The sequence below is a fragment of the Anser brachyrhynchus genome, assembly GCF_964034855.1.
Source record: "Anser brachyrhynchus genome assembly, chromosome: 16".
In the NCBI taxonomy this organism is placed as follows: domain Eukaryota; kingdom Metazoa; phylum Chordata; class Aves; order Anseriformes; family Anatidae; genus Anser; species Anser brachyrhynchus.
Window position 1 is genome coordinate 15548667 of NC_137734.1, and position 22739 is coordinate 15571405.

At 43.1% G+C, this 22739-nt stretch overlaps 1 protein-coding gene across 1 annotated transcript in view; it reads left to right on the forward strand.

Annotated features, from left to right (window-relative positions):
* The window catches only part of RALGAPB (Ral GTPase activating protein non-catalytic subunit beta), a 69471-nt gene extending 51078 nt beyond the window's left edge, over positions 1-18393 (forward strand). Inside the window, 9 exon segments of the mRNA XM_080557824.1 lie at positions 776-910; positions 912-935; positions 3756-3921; positions 5953-6075; positions 6895-7031; positions 8268-8376; positions 10660-10738; positions 11879-12027; positions 14009-18393. Coding sequence (XP_080413950.1) covers positions 776-910; positions 912-935; positions 3756-3921; positions 5953-6075; positions 6895-7031; positions 8268-8376; positions 10660-10738; positions 11879-12027; positions 14009-14202 — 1116 coding nt within the window. The 3' untranslated portion in view covers positions 14203-18393.
* The last annotated feature ends 4346 nt before the right edge of the window (positions 18394-22739 follow it).

The window sequence follows — 22739 nt, forward strand, 5'->3', positions numbered from 1 at the left end:
CCCATATGGCTTGGCTTAGCAAAAGAGGAAAACTTAAGTTTTGTTAGTGGAAGATCTTTTGTGCAATACTATCTGCTGTTGTGCTGTAGTCTATTTGAGTAAGGTGATGAACTTCAGTCTTCCAGGATTAAGAACAGGGTTGTGAAAGGCCACACTCAAGCTGAACATGCTCTGAATAGGTGGCTCTATTTGTATTTGTGCAGTAGGTACAAAAACTATCACATTCACCTGGTTATATCTGACACTATTTCTCCGGTTTGAGTTAGGGCTACTTTGTAAGCATTTCTAAAATACAACTCCCTTAGAAGTTCTGTTACAGAGATTATTGTGTTGAAGTGGTTTAACAATATATAAACACTTTAGAGTACATGTAGATTGTAGAGTTTATTCTTTCTGAAGTTAAAGTAACAATGGTTTATAGAGACAATCCACATCCTTAAATTGAAATTCTGCCTCTTACTTGTGGATTTTCCCCTTTTATTTGTTGTGTTTTTTTCCAGAATACTGTCGACATTTATAGGCAATGGAGCTCTTGCAAAAATATAAAAGTGCTTGGTATTTTATATATTGTTGATATGAGATACTAATACAAAACTAGATACAATGTGATTGTACATAGTCGTGTAGTATTTTGAAAGTCTCTGCTGCATTTGTTGTGGAAGGGAGTGTTCTTTTTTGAGCAAAATGTTATTTTTCTGAATGGATCATTATGAAAGCCATAAAGAACTTTTCTGATATGAAAGATTTTTTTAAGCTGTTGAACTCTGTTGAATAGGAGCCTGCTAACAGTCGTCTACCTCCTCACCTGATTGCTCTTGACCCTGCTCTTCCTGGGTTTTTCGATGACCTTGGCTACTTGGATTTACTACCGTGTCGTCCTTTTGATACTGTTTTTGTTTTCTACATGAAGGGCAGGCCAGAAAACAAGCCAGGAGGTAAGTTTGGAGTGATTAGTCTTTTGTCTTGTTTCTGGTAATCTTCATGTAAGCAAAGCATCACTGCTAGTGACTAGAACAGAGTACTGAAAAACAGTGATTTTGAGCTTTGTGTTTATTTACTATGTGAGCTGTAACAAATGACTGCATACCTTTTCATCTGTAGTTTGAAGTACATTATTATCTACATCTAGGATTTCTGTGAGGTCTTGATAAAACATTTTGTATGTATATTAATGAAAATATATTCTTTGTAGAATTCAAAGATTCATACCAGAAATGTGTTTCAGATTTGTTGGCTCGATTTGTTGGCTCAGTTCGTAGGGAAGTTGCAATTTGTTCTGGCTGTGTGCGATATCCAGGTATTTTGGTTTGATTCTAATGCTCAACGTATGTCAAAGGAGTGAAAACTTCTTACAAAAAAGTATTACTGCTTTGTAAGTCTCTGTGTTATACTATTTACATTCAAATACGATTAGGTTGATCAGGTTAATTTGTGCTAGTCTAAATTGTGATTTCTCTAGACTGTGACCTAGAACTCACTACATTAAGAAGGCTATGGGCTCGTTAGAAATATTTTTGTGGTGCTTTCTCCTCATTTCTATTAGTAATTGTCATACTAAAGAGCAGAAGCATAGCTTCAAAAATAATTAACATGTGGTTCCCTCATGTACTGTGAATATACAATTGACAGAACACAGTAGCACCTTCCACATCTGAGTGTAATACACCGCCATTCCTTGAGGCCAGCGTCATGCTGTTTGTGAGTTTTCAGGTCAAGGTTCTGAGTAGCAAGTAAACGGTCTCCAAAGTTAGCTAACAAGATATACAGGGTTTGATATCTACCAGCCTTCCAGAAATGTTATGCTCTTGCTGAGGTAGCAGAATGCTTTTTTCCTCTGATGTTTACATGTAATTATGGATTTAGACAGGTGAGATTTATTTGCAGAAATTACTTAGTCCTACAGAACTTGCTGGGCTTTGGATATCCAATTAGCAGTCAGTACTTCAGAGTTCTGCCATGTCAATTTTAAAAAAATCTTTATATTTGAGAGCTTTTGGGCACATTTAGACAGACGTTATAAAGATGGCATTCCTGCTTCAGATCCTTGGACATCTTGCAGTAATTTCTAGGCCTTCTTGGTTGTGCAAAGTCACAGTCAAGTTGATAAGATACTCATCTCTACGGCACTGAGCTGAGTGAGAAAACTGATGCTGTTTCTGTGTTTGAAAAGAAACAAAACAGAAATAAGTCAAAAGTCGGGAGCGGAGGAGATCAAAGCCAAGTAACAATGCTGCTTTGAGCAGAGATGCCTGCACAGTCCTACTCAGCCATCCATGTGTATGCTCTCATCAGTGTGTGTGTTCGTGCATCTCTAACTCAGGAACTAATTCTGTTCTGCAAGGTGATTCCCACTCCTTTCACGAGGAGTGGTGTCAGCTCTATTTTTATCTGATGCTGCACAGCCCAGAGTGGTGTTGTCTAACCTGAGTGTTCCTACATTAGCCCCACATGTTCTCTTCTGGTGATACGCATTTACAATTTAGAGGGGTCTCACCAAATTTATTTATACAGGGTAATGAAACTGCCCCCATGCTTTTTATATCATGATACTTCATAACACTAATGGTCCTTTGAATATACTCCTTCATCCTTACTTTACTGTAAGTTCTTCTTTTGAAGGAGCTTAGATATAAAACCATGCATCTGTGTAAATCTTGAGCTGGCATGTTTTCTGCTGTTGTTTTCTAAGCTACTTTGTATCTCAGTTCATCCTGAAGCATAGCTATGACTTTATTGAGCATATCAGTAATATTTCAGTGCAGTGTGCCTGGTCACTGCTGAATATTGTACAAGGTGTTAGGCCTGGGTGCCAGGACCGCGTGGGCACGAAGAGCCTCCTCTCTGGGAGCTTTCCTTCCACTTTCCTTCCAGGGTCTGTCCCTGATGGTGCAGTTTCTGCTCCAGTAGAGTCTCTGTCCCAGGGCAGAGTCCCAGCGCACTGCCCCTGTACAAACAAAAACCAAAAACGCTCTGGCCACGAAACAAACTCCATGTGGCCCAGAAAGGAAGGACAGATGCACTATGCAGTGTTCCCTCTTCCACATCCCAGTGGTTTGATGGATCAAATCACAAATCATCTGCGTCTCCCTGCATGCCACTTGGTGAAGCTCTCAATTTTCACTCAGTCACAATGGGATAAGAATTGTCTTTGGATGTGGAAACATCCCAGATCTTTATAAGAAGTGGGATTAAGGTTCAAAATGAACAGTATAGTGTGGCATTTGGTTAAAGTGCATGCTCAGTCCTGCTGAAAATTGTTTTGCAAAATCTCTTTCATAATTTAATGTGCAGTGAGGCCCCTGTGCCCTAAATCACAGTGTGTCAGGTACAGGTTAGAAGTGGTGAAATGCATCTCTCCTGAAGTTTTCTCTCAATTTAATGGTGAAAATTCTCTTATGTCTGCTGCTAATGCACATTCTACACTGAACAGTTCTGTGGTTTATCCCTGATGACTGGATAAACCTCAGAATTGCCATTTGTAGTGGTGTGATTGCATAGTGGTGTGATTGCAGGCTTCAGCGATGATGGCAGAAAGCTGATTTGATTGAACAGGACATTGCCAAGCAGGATGAATGATGCTGGGCAGCAGGGACTGGTGTCCATATAGAAAGCCTGGGGTTCCAAACAGCTGTACTTGGGCAAAACCATCTCAGTGACACAATGTTTTTAATTACAAAACCAAAGGTGGGGTGAGGAGGGGAAGAGCTGCTCCCTGGAGTCTCCTGTACATACCATGGTGCTGCTGGTTGTTTCAGATCCTGAAGAACATGGAGTCTTCCAGAATTGTTCAGCCACACTTCCTGGAGTTCTTGCTGTCTCTTGGCTGGTCGGTGGACGTAGGGAAGCACCCTGGGTGGACTGGGCATGTCTCAACAAGCTGGTCAATCAATAGCTGCAGTGATGAAGAGGGACCTGAACAAGGTAAGGCATGGTAAATGGTGTAACATTAAATTAAAATGTTTTGTCTCCTCTAGGATATTTTTTTTCTCTCAGATACCTATCTGAGCACCTGCGTACTTTTTTTTTGGATAAACATGAACATTTACTAGAAAGGAATGTGTAAATAGACTAAGGTTCAAGCCAAAGCGAGGAAAAGTAATGTCAGTGCTTGTTGTTGGGAGAAAGTAGTCTCAGCAAGAAACACCTGTATTCTGTACTTCTGGCAGACTCGGTGGGTCTTCATGTATAACTCCAAACCAGTATTCATCTGAAATTGGATACAGATTATAGTGCGTATCAGCAGATGTACTGATTTTTATTTTATTTTTAATGTTCTATAAGTAGATTAAAATGAGATGTTGATGAATACGTTAGCTGTAATCATGCTTGCTAGTAAGTAAAGAAAACAGGCCCCTGTTTGTAGGTCACTGAGGCTGCAGCCTACACACAGCTCTTCTCCTGTCCTGCTTAATTTAGTCTGTTCTTTTCCACTACAGCAACTACTCCTCTGGGCTTGTCTTATACTATGACCAACTAAAGGCTTTTCTGAATAAAACTATGCATGATAGAAGGTTTGAAATGTTGGGGAGAAGTTAAGAGAACAGAGGCATGGCTTTCTCAGAACAAGTCAGGAGAGGTTACAAAATGGCCAGGGCTTGGTTTAATATCTCTTTGAGGATGGGGTTGTTACACTTTACTCTGAGGCAGAGCCCTCTCCCTTCTTTTTGCGGTTGGATTTGTCAATACAACTGCACAGATGACAGTGCCCTGAATTAGTGAGGTAACCTGTTTTAATATGTGCTTTTTAACGTGGATGTTAAAAGTTCACTTTGAACTTCAGCTGTCTGGATTAAGTAATAGACCACCAAAAAGATTAATTAATTGGTGAAAGAAAAAAGAAAAAGCAACCAATAATGGGAGTGAAGGAGGGCTGCTTCTAATCTGCTCTGCTGCTGGGAAAAATCAACAAGTGGAGTTGCACCTTTACTTTAAATCTGTTGCTTCAGATTTTTAGCCATTGCTCGCTACACTTGGACAAGCTTGTGAAGAATGCTTAGATTTTTTTCCCTACTCTCTGCTGTGACTAATGTTGTTTTCTTAAATGTGTTTTCTATTTGTGGATGGTTCTGCTTAAAGCAAAACACACACAAAAACAAACAACAAAAACACAAACCTAAAAGAGCTTCCAGTGAGATGTGATTAAAATAAATTCACGAGCATGTGTTTTGGCCCCCCTCCCCCCCCCGCAAAGGCAAAGAAGCAATTGGATTTGGGTTGAGATGATGCTCCTTGAGAGCAATGGGCTTGAGAGATGCAGGAATGCTTCCCTGTTGGTAAAGCATGACTCAGAGGTCTGCATGCCTCTGGCCACTTCTTTGTGTCAGAGTGTTGAATTTCTCTGCTCCAGTGGTTTTGCTGAAGCAGCTATTACAGGGGCTCTTCTGTAAACTGGTGCAGAGAGATAATTCAGCTTAAAGCCCTTGCGATTCTTTCTGGAGGAGGCATGGGGAAGGAAAAGGTGTTTTTGTTAATTTACTTATAGCATGGCTCCATCAAAGAATCTATAGAAATTGACTTAAATTCCAGAATAGTGTCTGGCTGAAGCTGTAAATGCTGTAAGCTGCATTTGGAAATTTATTGACAAACTGAATGGTGTCTGTCTTAGAGGAAATGGGTATAAATAGCTACTGAATGAATGCTTGTAGCAGATGCTTACTTATTGACTACTGAACAGACTACTGAATCCAAGGAAAATATGATAAAGTAAGTATAATTTAAATATTTTCAAAATGAAATTTCCAACCCAAAATGCTATTTCCTTCAAGATATCAAAAAAATTTCTTTGAGAGTGGTTGTTCGCCATGAAAATTGACTGTGAAATCTTCTGATTTTAGAATGAGACTTGCATGATTTCTTCTCATTTTACCTTGTATTTGAAGGTCGTCTCCTGAGGAAGTGCACAGAGAGGTAAACCTGCCTCTTAACTTAACTTTCCTTTTCTGCCTGTTTCAGACGATGTAATTATTTCAGAAGATGTTGGGGCAAGTATCTTCAATGGGCAGAAGAAGGTGCTCTACTATGCTGATGCTTTGACAGAAATAGCTTTTGTTGTCCCATCACCAGTGGAGTCCCTAAGTAAGATCATTTTGTGCATGCTATTTAGAGGGGGAAAAAAAAGAAAAGAACGATTTTTTTTTATCTAGAAAGCTGTGTCGGAAGCAGAAACCAAATAAGCAAACTAGTGGTGTGAATAGCAAGATCCCTGCCAGAAAAGTACTGATATTTTGATTTAAATATCCAATATCCAGGAGTTTTTGACTCCTTCTGAGACAGTATCTGTTCTGTACCACTTTTTCTCAGTCTAGGCCTCAGTATATATCCAGGTTTGCGTGACAGTATCTGTTTGCCTCGGTGTGTTTGGTTGAACATCTGAGTTTGGTCTGCAGTCATGATACTGTAAAAAAAAAAAAAAAAAAAAAGCCCATCCCTGCCAATGAGTTCAGAGCAGTTCAGCTGGCAGTGCCTTGATGTCTTTATTTCCTTTCACTGTTCTTGATGACATGTTCCTGCAACTCATGGAGGAGTATTTGCCTAATTGCTCTGTAGGTGAGCAAGAGCTTTCATGAAGTCTTTGGAACCAGTGCGCAGAAGTCTATTTGAGGAAGTTATATCCATAGAAAGGAAGAGACTGTGTTGTGTAGGAAACCATGCAATCAGACAGGATGCTTCTAAAATCCATAGGGAGTGCTTTAATTCCATTCAGTTTCTAGAATGACTGTAAATTGTCCACTGCTGAACTCTCCCTGATTTGAGTTCTATTTTGACTTGAATGTATATCCATGTATATAAGGTTTCAAAAACCTCACCTTTTTCAGTTGCGCAACTGTACATATGATGACAACTTAGTTTTTTTGGCAGAAGGTAAGACAAAATTCACATTTCTTTCGGTTACAGCTGATTCACTGGAAAGCAATGTCTCTGACCAAGAAAGTGACTCCAACATGGATCTGCTGCCAGGAATATTAAAGCAGCCATCTTTGACACTTGAACTCTTCCCCAATCATACAGACAATCTTAATCCCTCTCATCGGGTAAGGCAAAACTTGCACTGAAAAATGGCTTTCTTTTGTTTTGATATGGTTTGTTATGTTTTGCTTTGTTTTGAAGAAGCACACTGGCAATCCTACAGCATTTTTGATAGTATACGATTCAGTTTCCTAGCAGTTGGAGTCACTCATTCTTAGATGTTAATTATTAACAACAGCTTCAGTCCTGCTAGCATTTGCACCTGCAGTAGGAGATTGGTAGATTACATTAATTAAATATAAATTAATATAAATTAAACAGTACTAAGTAGAAACTTCCTGCATACTTAAATTTTGAAATATATGCAGGAAAAAGTGTATGCAGTATTTACAAAGTAATTCAGACTCCAGTCCATGCTTGGAAATGTAGGATGGATTGACATGAAGACTTCTCATACTTTGCCAGTTTAAAATAGCATGGGTCAGTTGTGGCTGAATTATCAAATGTGAAGTTGCTTTTGTATGGTAGCAAAACAGAAAACGATGAATTTCTGTAACAGTTAAAGGATTTACAGCTGCTTGTTTACTGTATAAAATTCACTTCCAAATGTACTTAGTTATTGATTTAGGATCTTTGAGAATGTTTAAAAAAAATGGATGAGTTTTTAAGATCATTAAATGACTAATCTAAATAATTGCAGTTGCCTGAATGCATTTTTATTGGACTTACTGCAGAAATTGGCTATTAGTAGAAACACAGTAAAACTGGGGACAAATAAATTCAAGTGTAAGGCAGGAACTTTAGTGTAGCTCACTGGATTGGATGGGGAAATTAGCAATGAAAAGCGCATTTCCTTGGGCAGTATGCAGATTTGCTCTGAAATATTGAAATAATAATGGAAATATCATAAAACACTGCCATGATAGATGTGCTGGGTCTTCCACAATAGCATGGGAAAACAGCAGTGCACGTGCATGTTTCCTGGGAACATAGAGCAATTGAATTGAGTGCAGCTCAGATATATGCAACAAAGCTGGGAAATAAGGGATAATTGACATTGTTATCAATGTCTAAAGAAAAAAGAGGCTTTTCTCTCATTTATGTTGAATACAAGTATTGTGGAGACCCAAATTACTGCTTCTAAGTGGGTAGTTCCACTGCAGCTGTCCCATCTTAATCGTTGGCAGAGGTTGTACCTGTCTGAGATCTGAAAGACTAAGGAGCAACTGTGGAGATGCTATAGATAAATTACTGGACTTATGGTGTTTGCAAATGCTGCTTTTCTTTTGTGTTCAAAACAGCTCAGTCCTACTTCCAGATCCAAGAAGGTGCCTCAGGGCCGGACCATTCCACCAATGGGACCTGAAACCAAAGTGTATGTGGTGTGGGTTGAACGTTATGATGACATAGGTGCGTAGAATTCTTATTGTTCATTAGCGTAGCAACAGAACAGAAAAACAGAGGAAAAAAATTGGTTTCATTCCTCTGTTAAAGAATGCTAAATCATTATTAATTTCTGTAACTGACACTTAAGATTCTAAAACTGTTCTGATATTTAAGTGATGGTCCATGAGGTGTAAATGAATCGCTGGATATAGGTCTGGAGATTATTTTAACTCTGGCAGTACATGTGAAATGCCCTTATGCACCCTCTCCCGAAGCTTAATGTATAAGGCTAGTGTGCGCCCCCGTTACTGAGTTCTTCTCAGCTGCTGTCTACTCAGAATGGAGCTGTTATGTTTCCTTTAAAAAAAACGACGTTCTGTCTAGTTTTACTTTTGATCAGCTGGTTTTGTGCTGAAGGGATCATCAGCTTCCTTGTTTTGATGGTACCTTTGAAACTTTCTACTTTGATCCGTCTTGTGGGAGGGCTCATTTACTCTTTGCTCAGGGTGCCAGTTTGGATGGTGCTGTGTGGTCCAGTTTCCTTTCTACATGCCGTTATTCAGGCAGTGTCCTGCTCCTTGTGCTAAATTAATGCTCGTTGGGTTGTTGTTTCCTCCCTGACTCTGGATGCTGAATGTCCTGGGAGAGACCCAGCTTCGTCCATTCTGTTATAGCCATAATGTGGACAGTGGTGGGCAGCTGTCCCCCAGGCACGAGGAGTCCTTCGTCCCCAAGAATTTCTGCATGCTGGTTCGAAGCCATGGGCCAGGCTTTAGTGTGATGTGAGAGCATGTCTGTACTGACCTAGCTTGGTAGTGTCTGTAAGGCTGCCAGCAACAGATTCTATTTTACATTGTTTATTCTGCCTTTGTTTCTAATCCTAGTTCCTAGTTTAGCAGTAAGAGAGGACCTCAATTAACTCCTATTCCTCCCAGAGGAAAGCAACCAAGTGAGTAGAAGAGATCAGAGGAGGCTTCCCATTAATTGCAGGTGTAAACTTTCCTTTCCTACCAAGGTCTCTGACACAAATATTTTCTTGTCCACAGCACATAGTGCAGAGCTTTGCCTGGGATCAAAATACACACCAAGTTCTGCAGCATCACCTCCTTACCCAACCATTGGCGCAGAGGGTGTTCCCTTAGCTCCAGGAGTCCCTCAACCCCTTCTGTTCCTGAGCTGCTATCCCTTTGTGGGTGATAGCTAAAGCCAGCTCACTGGAGAGACAGTGACTGTGCTACACACGCATGTTTCTGCTCAGCTGCTTCTTTCAGCAGCCATGGGAATCTCCCAGAGCTATGGGCCTGAAGATGAAGAAATGAGTCTGTGAGCCTCAGTAAGACTGGCAGTTGGATGACTGAGGGAAGGCTCTTGAAAGTTTCTCCTAGCCCAGAGGCTTTGCCTTATGCTGCTTACATTTTTGGCTTTTGTCTTATGTTTTATGAATCTGGACAGAGGAAAAAACTGACTTTGTAGTCTAGGCTATCGCCCTTGTGCCAACTGCCAGTCCTCCCTCTTGCTCCATCTCAAAATACTTCTGTGCGCACCCCCACCCCTCCCATTGTCTTCCTCTGCTAGATCCAGGTTTTGGGTGCACTCAACACCCCAGTTCTAATGCCAGAAAGTATTTTTGGGCCTTACACTCTTTCTAAGCTTCAGCCCCTAAAAAAAAAATGGATGCAACTACCACAATCCCGTTCCAGGGATTCAAGTTCTTATTTATTCCTTCTGCACCTTCATTATCCAGGGACTTGTTACCAAGTGCAAGGCAACAGAGGGGTAGGTTATGGTGAGGATTTGCAGAGACTGGACTCAAGGAACAATGCCACGTTTGCCAGAGCAAACTGTTATTCCTATGTGGAGTGCTCAAAGGAACTACAGATGTGAGCAGTGGTATCATTTGAAGTTCCAAGCACTGTTTTTGAGGCTGATATTTGCAGATGGGAAAAGAAGCTACTGAATAATAATTTGAAAGTTTTTCTTGTTGTTGTGAAACACTTCAGCTCCTTCCTGTTCTCATTGTTTTTCTGGAGATTTTGACCTTTGGGATTAAGAAAATTGAGGGTCTGGGACATGGGTTACCTAATCTGTTGAGCACTGGATGAATGAGGTGTGCCTGTATACTCCATGTACTGCTTATGCTTAAAACAGACCAGCAAAAGACTTGGCATCAGCTGTGTTTCCAGAACATTCATGGCATAAATGCTTGAGGATTGCATCGTTTTAACTAGTGATAACTCATCTTTCTTGGTACCTAAATAAATAAAACTGGGGTAGTTAAACTTTATTCCGTGCCTCCTTTTCACATAGAAAACTTCCCCCTCCCTGATCTGATGTCTGAGACGAGCACTGGTGTAGAAACTACAGCCAACAGTAGCACTTCCGTAAGGTAAGACTACTCTTATTTTCATTATTTTTCTAGATTCTTGCGGACAACAGTCTAGGCTGCACTTCAGAAGCCATAAATGAATTTATTTACATTCTTCAGCTTTCACAGGGAACCCCCAAAACTGTAGGCAGTCTTATTAAAGACAGTTGAGTTCCTTTAGTGTTTCTGTTGGGAAAAAAATATGAAAGGGTTTTTCATATTGCTGTGGTGTAAACATAAATTAAATAATAGAATGTGTAGTTTTATTATTCAGTCTGTGATCAGCATCCTTCCTGATTTTCTCCCTTGTGAGGTAGTTAATGCTACATACATGTCATGAGGCTTAAAGCCCTATGTGGAGGACTTTGAAATTCTGGTGACAGAAGATCATAGAAACAGTATAGTTGATATAACTGATTTTAGGTCCAGAGAATGCACACAGGAATCATCGAATCATTAAGGTTGGAAAAGCCCTCCAAGATCATCTGGTCCACCATCCCCCTACCACCAATGTCACCCCCTAAACCATGTCCCTCAGCACCAGGTCCAACCTTTCCTTACACACCCCCAGGGACGGTGACGCCACCACCTCCCTGGGCAACCCGTCCCAATGCCTGACTGCTCTTTCTGAGAAGAAATGTCTCCTCATTTCCAACCTAAACCTCCCCTGGCACAACTTGAGGCCATTCCCTCTAGTCCTATCGCTAGTCATCTGTGAGAAGAGGCCGACCCCCAGCTCCCCACACCTTCCTTTCAGGTACCTGTAGAGAGCAATGAGGTCTCTCCTGAGCCTCCTCTTCTCCAGACCAAACACCCCCAGTTCCCTCAGCCGCTCCTTACAGGACTTGTGCTCCAGGCCCTTCACCAGCTTTGTAGCCCTTCTCTGGACACGCTCCAGGGCCTCGATGTCCTTCTTGTAGTGAGGGGCATTGCTGTAGACGCACTTCAGTTGTGCCATTGCCCTCACCCCCAACCCTGGGACTCCACCCCCAGGCTCATCTCTATCAAGACTCATTTCCCCCCTGCCCTCCCTGCTGGTTTAGCCACAAGACATTTTTAGCATCCTTTTAACACTTAATCTATGGATGAAAAATGACCGCTTTAATTGAAACACTGCTAGACTGATGAACTAGATTTAACAGCCATATATTTTTCCTTAAGATCTGCCATTCCTGAGAAAGAAGTTCCTGTGATCTTCATCCATCCTTTAAACACTGGCTTATTCAGAATAAAACTACAAGGAGCAACTGGGAAATTCAACATGGTTATCCCATTGGTGGATGGAATGATAGTCAGTAGGAGAGCTCTTGGTAAGCTAAAGATGTTTAGGAACACCTGTGTTTTCTTTCGTGTTTTTTTTTTTTCTTCTCACATGGAGGCATTTCAGTGACTGGTCCAATCCATCCCATTTGGCGTTGACTAACTCTACCATCACAGAACTTTGCAACTACCCTGCCAGCAATATTTTTGTTTGTACTCCTTCACAAAAAGTAAATACAAAAGGAGTGTTAATTCCAGTTTTGTTCATGCTGTGTGTTTCCATTTTTCTGTTATGCTGTTAGTGTGAAATCTGGCTAATCCCAGCAATTTAATACAGAACAGAGTTAAGGATAGCTCAGGGACTGTGGTGTGTGGGTGGTGATATATCTGCAAAATGCATGGTCTGGAATTTTTCACTGGAAGAAGTACCGGGCATGACAGCACATCTTTATTTTGTTCTTTTTGCAGCAACGGTGGAAGCAGGAACAGCAGAGGGAGCAGGTGCTTAGCAGTTAGCTGGCAGCATTGCTCAGTCGGCTGAGCTGTAGGCTCCGCTCTAACTGTAGGAATCAGGTGAGGGCATGGAAGTAGTAATGGAGGAAGGAAAAGGAGCAGTTTAGGTGGGAGAGATCAGAAATGTGGCTCAAAAATGTTTATCACTGGGGGCCAAGGTGCTGATGTTACCTGACTACCAGAGGATAGTGTTGAATTTTGAATTGTGCTAGCATGCTGTGTTTGGTCCTTGCGGTTTAGAAATAGGATTGCAATTAAAAGCCACAGAGATTGTCAGGCCTGTGTTAATGGGTGCATGTGTGCTATCCACCTTCTTCTGGGTTCCTGGATATATTAATGACTCAATCTTGGGTATCTGTGCTATTATAGATTCAGTAACTGGAAATCTTACTCTAGTAAAAGCTATTCCCAGGGCCGATCGAAATGAATAAACTCACATTAGGGTACTTGCACATAACCATAAAGCTAATGTTGTGTAGGGATCTGTTGGGGGGTGACTTCCAGGTTCTGATTTTGCATGTCATTCAGTGATGGGGAAATTAAAGCCAGTTTGGGCTTTCAGATAAACTTTGTGAATTCAGCTGATGACAATGGCTTATACTAATAAAGAACACGGTGCGTTTTCTTAGGGTTGTGCTGTCTTTTCTGGAGCAGAACATAGTGAAATTTGTCTGACCTCTAAGTTCAGCATTTGTGGTTGTCAGGAATCAGGTCCTCTAGATAAGGCAAGCAGTGTTTGTTGCAGTTTCACTGACACTTCTATAGGCAGAAAATGAGTTAACGGACACTTTTTTCATAAAAATTGCATATGAATTTAATTTTGGAGTAGAAGAAAGTTTACTGCTGGTTTTGCCTAAATATTAGCTACTTAGGTTCTGAACCTTCTCCTCCCAGCCATATGCAGAAGTATGAGTTAGGGAAGGGCAATAGCTGTGGCAAAGCCATGAGGGCAGAGAAAACTGTTTCTAGCCACAACCCATAGTCTTTCTTTGCCCCCATTCAGAGAGGATGGTTGTGTCATCCCTGCTGGTGCTGTGATGGGTTCTGTATTCTTGCTGTTATCAGTGCTCATATGGCTCCCCAGTGTTACCTGTTGCCACCTCAGACCCAGCTGAACTCCACATGTCCTCATGCAACGTAGCCTTGGGCTGTCATACTGCTCTTATGGTGTTGGGGTCCTACGTTGTTTCCCCACTTGGTCCTGAGGGAGCTGTTGCAGGCTGCTGTGCAGCACTGGCAAAGCAGGGAAATCTTCCTTCTCCTCCAGCTGGATTAGAGTATCATAGACTTTGTCCCTTTCTTACTTGTGTTTGACAGTAGAATGGTCTCACAGCCCTGGGGACCATGATTATCTGTTACCAACTGGTCTTTCGGAAAAGTTCTTGACTTGGTGCTGCTGAGCATCTTCCCCTAGGTTTCTAGATGGAGTAGAACCCAAAACTTTCTTTATCTGTGAAACCAACACAGGGGCACAACTTAATTTGTTTAAACTTGATTCCAATGTTTTTTCTTTTTCAGGTTTTCTAGTGAGACAAACAGTAATAAATATTTGTCGGAGAAAGAGGCTGGAAAGTGATTCATACAACCCCCCACATGTCCGCCGAAAACAGAAAATAGCAGACATTGTCAATAAATACCGGAACAGGCAGCTGGAGCCAGAATTTTATACCTCACTTTTCCAGGAGGTTGGGCTCAAGAACTGCAACGCCTAGGCCATTATCCTTCCAGGACAATCAGATCAGAGCTTGGTGGCTACAGTAATGAAAACAGTTAAATAACAACAAATTTCCTCAGCCCTCTGGAATTCAGGAAACCCATATTCTAGCACAAGTCAGCAGTTACCATGTGGGAGGAATGAGAAATGAATCAAAAACATTGCAGTTGGGATATTGACTCAGTTCACCTACCCTCAAAAGATTACTGAATTCCAATCTTCCTGGATGCTCGCAACATAATCTTTTCACCCAATCATCTATTCCAGACTAATTAGGAACTGTCTCATTCTGTGAGAAAACGATCAAAACAAAAATATCTCTGCATATAAGTATGGATAACAAAATACAAACAAACCTGCCTTCAGACACCTTGCTACACCCTCTTGTTAAAGGAGAAAGGAGCAGGGTCTCTCCTTTGAGGAGAGACTTCTTTCTGAGCATTGACTATCCCTGCAAGAACTTGAGAAGTTTTCAACCCCCCTTCAGAGTACAACAGAAGATACTTCGCTGCTTGTAACCAATTTGTGTACCAAAAGGAGGAAAAATGTTCGGAAATATCAGATCATGAAATTCATAGGCAAGATGCTGTATTTTACAGTATCCTCCTTGGTTGGGCATGAGTCTATCTGCATACAGCATTTCTGTCATACTGAGAATGAACACAACACCTGAAATTACCGGGCTTTCAAACATAAGTTCTTACTAGATAAGAGTTCTTGGTCATATAAAAACAAGATTTTGACTTTCAGGTCTGTTGCAAAATGTCACATTTAATTTTAGCAGCTTGATTTTATTTTTTGTGCAATACTTATTTTGAAGGGTCCATAGCACCTAGTCACCGTTTCCATTAAAAGCGTAAACATTGCTTGCTTTCCTTCCATTGGCTTGAAATCTGAGATTCTGGGGCTGCCTCCTGCCTGCCATTTTTTTTATAGCATAAGTGTTTTTTGCAGCTTCTACACTTCTCAGAAGCTCCTATTACAAAGGGTAAAACAATTCAAACAGAAAATTCAGGAGCTCTTCTTTTTTTCCGTTAATTTGCTATTTCATGAAAGTCCATTTGGAGTTATAACTTAAAATTGTTTTGAAGCTACTGTGCTTTCTCACTGTCGGCAGCAGTGGTTCCTTTTCTCCTAGGTCAGAAGGTTTCCTTCAGACTGCTGGTGTCTCTCCTGACCCTACTCAGGTAAAATACATGAATTGCTGGCTTTCATCCCATTTGAAACAGGCCAGTGTGGATTCAGTTCTCTTTGGCCACTGGCAACTTCAGTTCAAGTGTTCTGTTACCTCTGTGGCCACATTGCTGTCTGCTGAGCTCACAGCCAACAAGCTGTCCTCTGGGAGTAGGTTTTTGAATGAGGATGCAGATAAAACTTAAAAAAAAAAAAAAAAAAAAAGTAAAAGGCATACTTTCTTTTTCAGATCACTGCTTTCTCATATGTTCAGGACTTGAAGGTTGTGCTGGGAAAAGATGTTTACAACTACAAATTTAATACTGGGAATATAAGAGCTGCAGTGGGCATTTGCATTCTTGGGAGTGCTTTCAAGCTCCCAGCGCAATCTTAACTTGTGTTGCAGTAATGAATCATCACTGATGCTCCTGTGTAGGTGCAGTTTGTGATCACTGGCAGCAGCATGTGTTCTTCTCCTTCCAATAAGTAGATAGTATAAGAGTATAAATGTAAGTAGGAATTTGTGGAGCTCTTCAAGTTATTTTAAGTTATTTTTCAGAAGCTTTTTAATATGTATTGCAATAATGCCTGTGAGTCATTTAATTTTGATATTTCAGAGTTAATTTTTGCAACAGTTCTGACCTGAAACAGTCTTAATGGTTTCATTGTAACTTACCTGCCAAGGACATACTCTGTCTCTATCTCTTCATGTGTTTTTTTCATGGCTAATGCCAGGGCCCTAAAAATACATGTGCAAGGACTTTCAGGATATCAACCAAAAGGGGTTTGGGGTGACAGATGTGGTTGTTAAAGGGGACAGGCATACATGCCTCTCAACTCAGGAGCTCTTGATTTTGATCCAGAATGAAAACCATTGTAGAAGTAAGCATGGTGGCTGGCCTGTGCTTATGTGATGCCCTGGTTGCAAATGGCAGCAGGTGTTGCAAGTCAGCATTTGGGTTTATTGGCAAAGCTGTGAAGGGAAATTTAGCTTCATTTCTCTGCTAAACTTTTGCCAGTATCAATTTAATGCACGGATACTAAATTTACCCACATTTTGTATGTACCTATTGGATTTAAATAATGGCCAAACACACTTTAAACCACTGACTAAAAGGCATGACCAATGCATGTGTAACAAAAATAAACATACTCAGCAGTCAAATGTTTGCACATCTTCAATAACTTAAAAACAAAACCCACATACCATAGCTACGAGTGCATGTTATATGCAGAATCTTTGGTTTATATCCTAGTGAGCTACGAAAGATACTTCAGGTACTTGGGTACAGTCAGTAACAAAGATGTGGACTTGGAGGAGCCCTGGATATGTTCTGCAAAGTCCAAGATAGCCAAATGGACTGCCTGAAATGCTACTCTTTAAAAAGACCTATGCTTGGCTGAAGAATAGTTCTTTGGTCTATTTCCATATTTCATCTAAATCATGAGTACAGCACCCACTTGAGCATTAATAACAGTGAAAGCAATGCGATGTTTCAGAAATCTTGAAAGAAGGTAACTTTTGCATGCACTGTTGCTGTTCATCCTGCAGCCTGGGTGAGTAGGCATTTATTTGATTTATAAAATCAGCTGTTTAATACTTTTACACATTAGTGGTATGACCTAGCCATAAGTTTTGGGTTTTGCTGTCTGGAAAGGTGAACCTTCAAGAAAGTCACAGTTTAGTATAAAAGTTTAGTATAAAAACATTGATTCCTGAAATGTGTTGTCATCCCATTTGGTTTGGATGCAAACTGCAGTAGTGAATGCCTGTGGCAGACTCATGCCATGGAGCGTGTCTACAAGCAGCGTCCCTCATCTCCCTGTGCACAGAGGTCTCTGCTGACATCGACGTAAAATGTAAACCACCAGCCTGGGAAAAAAATCCTTGTCTGCTCAAAGTTTGCGGCCGAACTTCACTGGCTTCAGTTAGTCCAGGATGGAGCCTAGAGCTTTTTCTTCAAAAGAATTAGAGCAAATATGAGATTTCAGTTGCGATGTTACTGTCAAGATTCCAGACTTCTGGTTTTTTTTCCACCACAAACCACTGTATTGAGTTTTCAATTTTACAACTTGCGTGGCTTGGTTTTGCATTGTTAGTCATCGGAGAGGATGAATATTGACCACTTTCTTTGTGTGTAGTGTGACATTATCCTAGCCTTCTGCACATTGCTCTAGAGTGAGAAAAGCTGAGTTGCAAAGGTGACACAACTAAACTGAGACTCTTTCTTTTTACATAAGACCTTTCATGTTGGGTTCATGATTCTGCTTTAAGTGACGGCATCCTTTTAATGGTGCAGAAAGAGGGAGGGTAACTGTCACCCTGTTAAATGCGGTGTTGACATTACAGAAATTTTAGTACCTTAATAAAGACTCATTTAAAGAAATCATCTTAAAGGTACTTTAAAAAAGCACTAAAAACTTACAGCAAAGGGGAGAGGATGGTGTCTGTGAAAAATAAGGTGTAGGCACGGGCAGCAGCATGTGCACGATGGCTGTAGGGCAGAGCAGCTCTCGATGCTACGCTGGCTGCCCGGGCATCTCTTCCCTGCAAGGTTCTGCATGCTCAGAAAGACAGGAGAGCTAAATTTCAATCTAATAGACAAATTAGATGTGATTTAATGACTGCATAATTGAGTGATGTCTTTGAAGGAAAACACGGGCATTTTCCACATGGATTTTAGCAGGAGTAATTTGCAATGAGAATGCCAGATATCACATGCTTCAAATCATATACAATTTGTATGAATTTCTGTATGTTGCCAAGACATGATCTTTTTGTTCTTACTGTATTTTTCTGTAAATATTCCTGGCGCTAAGTTGTAAAGTAAAGGCAAAATGTAAATATGAAGATGTGAACTATGTTTCCTTGTCTCTAGTACTTTATCTCTTATTTGTTTAGGGAAGGCACACAAAGGCTTGTTTGTATTTATGCCAATTCTTTGTCCAGGAGAAACACATCAAATATTGAATGTAACACAATTAGTCCAATAAATTTTAAAAGATTCTTATCTAATAGCTTTGCAGTTTTTGATTTTTTAATATTTTCCAATGCCTTTGGTTGAAAATATCAACCAAGAGTGATGATGTTTCCCAGAGCAATAGCAGACAGATGTAGTAAAATTGCGCACCCTCTACTACACAGCAGCTATGGTAACAGTGCACAAGCTTATATTTAAGGAAATCACGTTGCACCTTGACAGTGGGTGGGAGGGGAATGACGACTTGGAAGTACTGCTTTTAGAGAGAGGCCTGGTGTTCCTGCCATGCAAAGGTTCTCCATTTTTACAGTGCCCTCCTCTGTATCCCAGGTCCACCTGCTTTTGCAGCTGGCTGAATTACACTGTGGGGCTTGGAACGTTGATGCAGTAAAGCAGTAGAGTTAAAATGCAGTGCAGGGTCCCACAAATGCCATAGAAACAGCTTTTTTGTAAGGATAAAGGATTTCCAAGCTCAATCACTTGGATTAGGAGAGGAGTGGAGCAGCAGGGTCAAGCAGCAGGCTTGCAGGCAGCAAGCTTGGAAATCAGGAAAACACTGACAGAAAGCAGGGCTGGAACAAGGAATCAGGTTCTGCCAGCTGACCATCCCTCAGCTTCCTGGGAGTCAGGGTGCTCAGCACAGCTCTCCCTCGCCTTCACCTGGGTTTCCCAAATCAGTGCTGCGGCCTTTGCTGGGGCAGGGCCCTGCCCGCCCATTTCAGCGCTTTGCTGGCACGCACCAGGCTGCAACAGTGGGGCGGCTGCACAAGCAGCAGCCGTCAACACAGAAAGCTGCCTTTGGGACATGGGCTTTTCATGAAATCTATTTGCAGACTAGAAGAAAAACATTGAAATGACCCTTTCAGAAACCTTAAACAGGGCAACGCGAATGTGGTGGTGGTTAGGATTTCTGTTTTCCTGTTGACTCTGTTTGCAAGGGCTTTGGCTGCTCCTCCCTGCTGTGGGATTCCAGACTGACCTCCTCTGCAGGATCGCCTCCAGGAAAGCTTAGGGCAGGTCCTCTCCAGATGGTTCAACATGTCCTTCCTTGCAGTCCCAAAGCAGAAAAGGTTTTCTGTGGCTCTTTTTGAAGGTCTGGTTACTTCCTTCTTCAGCAAAGTGAAGTAAAAAGCACCAGGCAGAGCCAGCCCTTCACCTCCCATGGGGCCAGGAAACCTTTGCTGTGCTCACCACGCTATCCTGCCACTGCTCCTGGCATCTCATTGACCAGGCTTCTTTTCTGTCAGCTTTTCCCCAGTTTTAGCTTTGTGGAATACAGCTTCTGGTCACAAAGCAGCCGCTGTCTCTGCTGTCACCTTAGGTTTGTAGGGACAAGTGAGCACTGCTTGGAGCTCACCCGCTGTGGCTGTGCCAGGAGCTGCTGCTCCCAAAACTCCTCCCAAAAAACCTTTCCTTGGCCACAGGGAGCACAGGCGGGCTGGGACAGGATGTGAATGTCCCAAGTCTCCCCTCCCTGTGCGGTTATTTGCCCGCTGTCACTGAGGGCCTGTCTGCCGGGAGGGAGGTAGTAGGGCAGCGGGGGCTGGGGCTGCCTTGTGCTGAGCTGCGGCTGTGGGTGGCCTTTGCTCCGTGCTGCCAGGATGCCACTGGGCTGTCCCCAGGCTACCAAGGTGCCAATGCACCATCTGTGAGCTGCGCCTGTGATGCCAGGGTTTCCCCAGGCCACATGGGTGCTGATGGAGCATCCCTGGGCTGTGGTGTCGTCGTGGCAACCGGCCGCATCTCCGGGCGTTGCTGTGGTGACCGGGAGCATCCCGGGGGTCCCAGCCTTGGCTTGCTCCCTCTGCCGTGTCCTCGCACGCTGCTGGAGGCGAGCCGCTCAGTCTAAGCACTGCCCTTGGTGTGCGGCGGTGCTGGGGAGGGGGCTGCTGCGAGCATCTGGAGCCAGGAAGGTGCCTGCAAGGTGTAAAGCTGTTTCCTACTTCCTGTGGGAGCAGCAACGTTTTCTGCTTTATTTTATATGGTGCATCCAAAACACCTGCCCTGCAAACCGGGGCTCACCCCTGCTTTTAGCCTCGCTACAGGTATCATGAAGAAGTGCTGCAAGATGGCTCCAGTGCTCTGGTCAGGTTTTCTTGCAAAGCTTTTACTGGGAAAGGCGGAGGTGATACCCCAAATGCAGTTTCATGGCCAAAGGCGCCTGTATGTGGCCCCAGTGGTGTTACCGATTTCACTCTCTCCATGCACCAGGCAGGAGCAGAGGGTGTTTGTGGTGCCCTTGGACCCAGCTGGGTGTTGTGATGCTGCTCCCGAGTCCCCCAGGACCGGCGGAAGGAACGTGGGGGCCAGGGACCACCCTGGGGGCTGTTGGGTCGCAGGAGGCAGCTTTGGATGCGCCAATGCCAAAACGGGCCGAGGCGTGACGTGGTGGTAACAGGAGGGGACTATGCCAAAGCACACCTGCCCTCCTTGCAGCAAGAATGAGGCAAGAGCAAGGGCTGAACCCTCGACAGCCCATGATTGAGGCCCATTTGATGACATTATTAAATGATACACTGCATTTTCTGCCTCTTAAAGTACTTAATATATGTGCCCGTGTGATCCATTATTATTATCTAATAAAAGATTATCTGACTCACTTTCATGTTTCTTCCAATTACAAATTGAAATTGTTCCCACTATGACCTTGCAGCTGCTAGATTTTTCTAAAATTAGCCATAATGATGCATTTTACTAAGATAATTAATGATCTAAACTGAGAAAATTGAGTAGTAGAACTACTTCACATGCTGCTAATTATCTTTTATTATGTCATCTTTACATGCAAATAAAGAAATATTGTGATTATTTTAAATACTGTTTTCATTAGCTAATATACTTGTTAGCATAGCGATGGCTCGATTCTTCCTCTGCAGTAAGAGCCCTTGGGGACCTGGCTGCTTATTGACTGCAGAACTCTTTATTTTCTGTTTAAGAAAATACAGTTACATTCAAAATTTGGTTTATTTTGTCAAGCACAAAACATGAAACAGTGGGGATGGATTTTCCTAACCCTAACAGCCTTGCAGAAATTCATGACCGAGGGCTGTGGTGTCAGCATCACTCCTGGTTTGTTCCTAACACCTCCTCGAGCAACCACTGTGATTTTCTGGGCTGGGTGCGCTTGTGCCAAGGAGCCGCCAGCCCTGCGGGGTGTGCCTGGCTGCGCTGGGAGAGGAAACCTATGGCCGCAGGAGTGGGACAACCCAAACAGGTGGGGCGGCACGGGAGCTAGCAGCACCCAAGGCACTTGCTGGAGGTGAGAGCGGTTCCCCAGGCTGTGCAGAGAGGGAAGGGCAGGCGTGCTCTGCGCCAGGAACCTCCTCATAGGAGGCCACACCTTGCTCAGGACACGCAGTTTCGTGTTTGAGCAGCTCCACAAATTCTGTGACGAAATGAGCAGCCTGAGGGGTGGGGAGAGCAGAGGATGTTCAGGAAGGCCTTTGGCACCGTGCCCCATGTGGCCATCAAGAGAAGCTGCTGAACGGTGGGCTTCGTGGACAGACGGGTGGGGGGGGGGGGCTGAAAACCGGCTGAATGGCTGAGCCCAGGGGGTGGTGATCAGTGGAGCAAAGCCAGGTTGGAGGCCAGTAATGAGCAGAGTACCCAGAGGGTCCATGCCGGGTCCAGTCCTGCTCAACTGCCTCATGAAGGAGCTGGCTGAGGGGGCAGAGTGTACATTCAGCAGGTTTGCAGATAACACAAAGCTGGGAGGAGAGGCTGAGGCACCAGAGGGTCACAGTGCTGTGCAGAGGGTCCTGGGCAGCTGGAGAAAGGGGCTGGCAGGAATCTCCTGCAGTTCAAGAAGGGCAAGACCAAGTGGTGCCCCTGGGGAGGAACAGGCCCAGGCCCCAGGACATGCTGGGGGCACCCGGCTGGGAAGCAGCAGGGCAGGGAATGTCCTGGGGGTCCTGGGAGATACCAATTTGCCCATGAGCTATTATGGCAAAGGTGGACAACATTGTCCTGGGCTGCATTAGGAGTGTTGCCAGCAGGTCGAGGTGCTCCTGTCCCTCTGCTCAGCCTTGGTGTGTGCACATGCTTTCTACAACGGAGTGACTGCATCAGTTGACAAAGGAAGACCGACCGATGTCCTCTACCTGGACTTGTGTAAGGCCTTTGGCACAGTCCCACATGACATCCTGATCTCCAGATTGGAGCGATGTGGATTTGGTGGGTGGACCATTCAGCGGGTAAGGAATTGGCTTGAAGGCCATACCCAGAGAGCGGTGCTCAATGGCTCCATGTCCAGGTGGAGGCTGGTGACGAGCGGTGTCCCTCAGGGGTCTGTCCCTAGGACCGGTGCTGTTTAATATCTTTATCAACGACCCAGACAGTGGGATCGAGTGCATGCTCAGCAAGTTTGCAGATGACGCCAAGC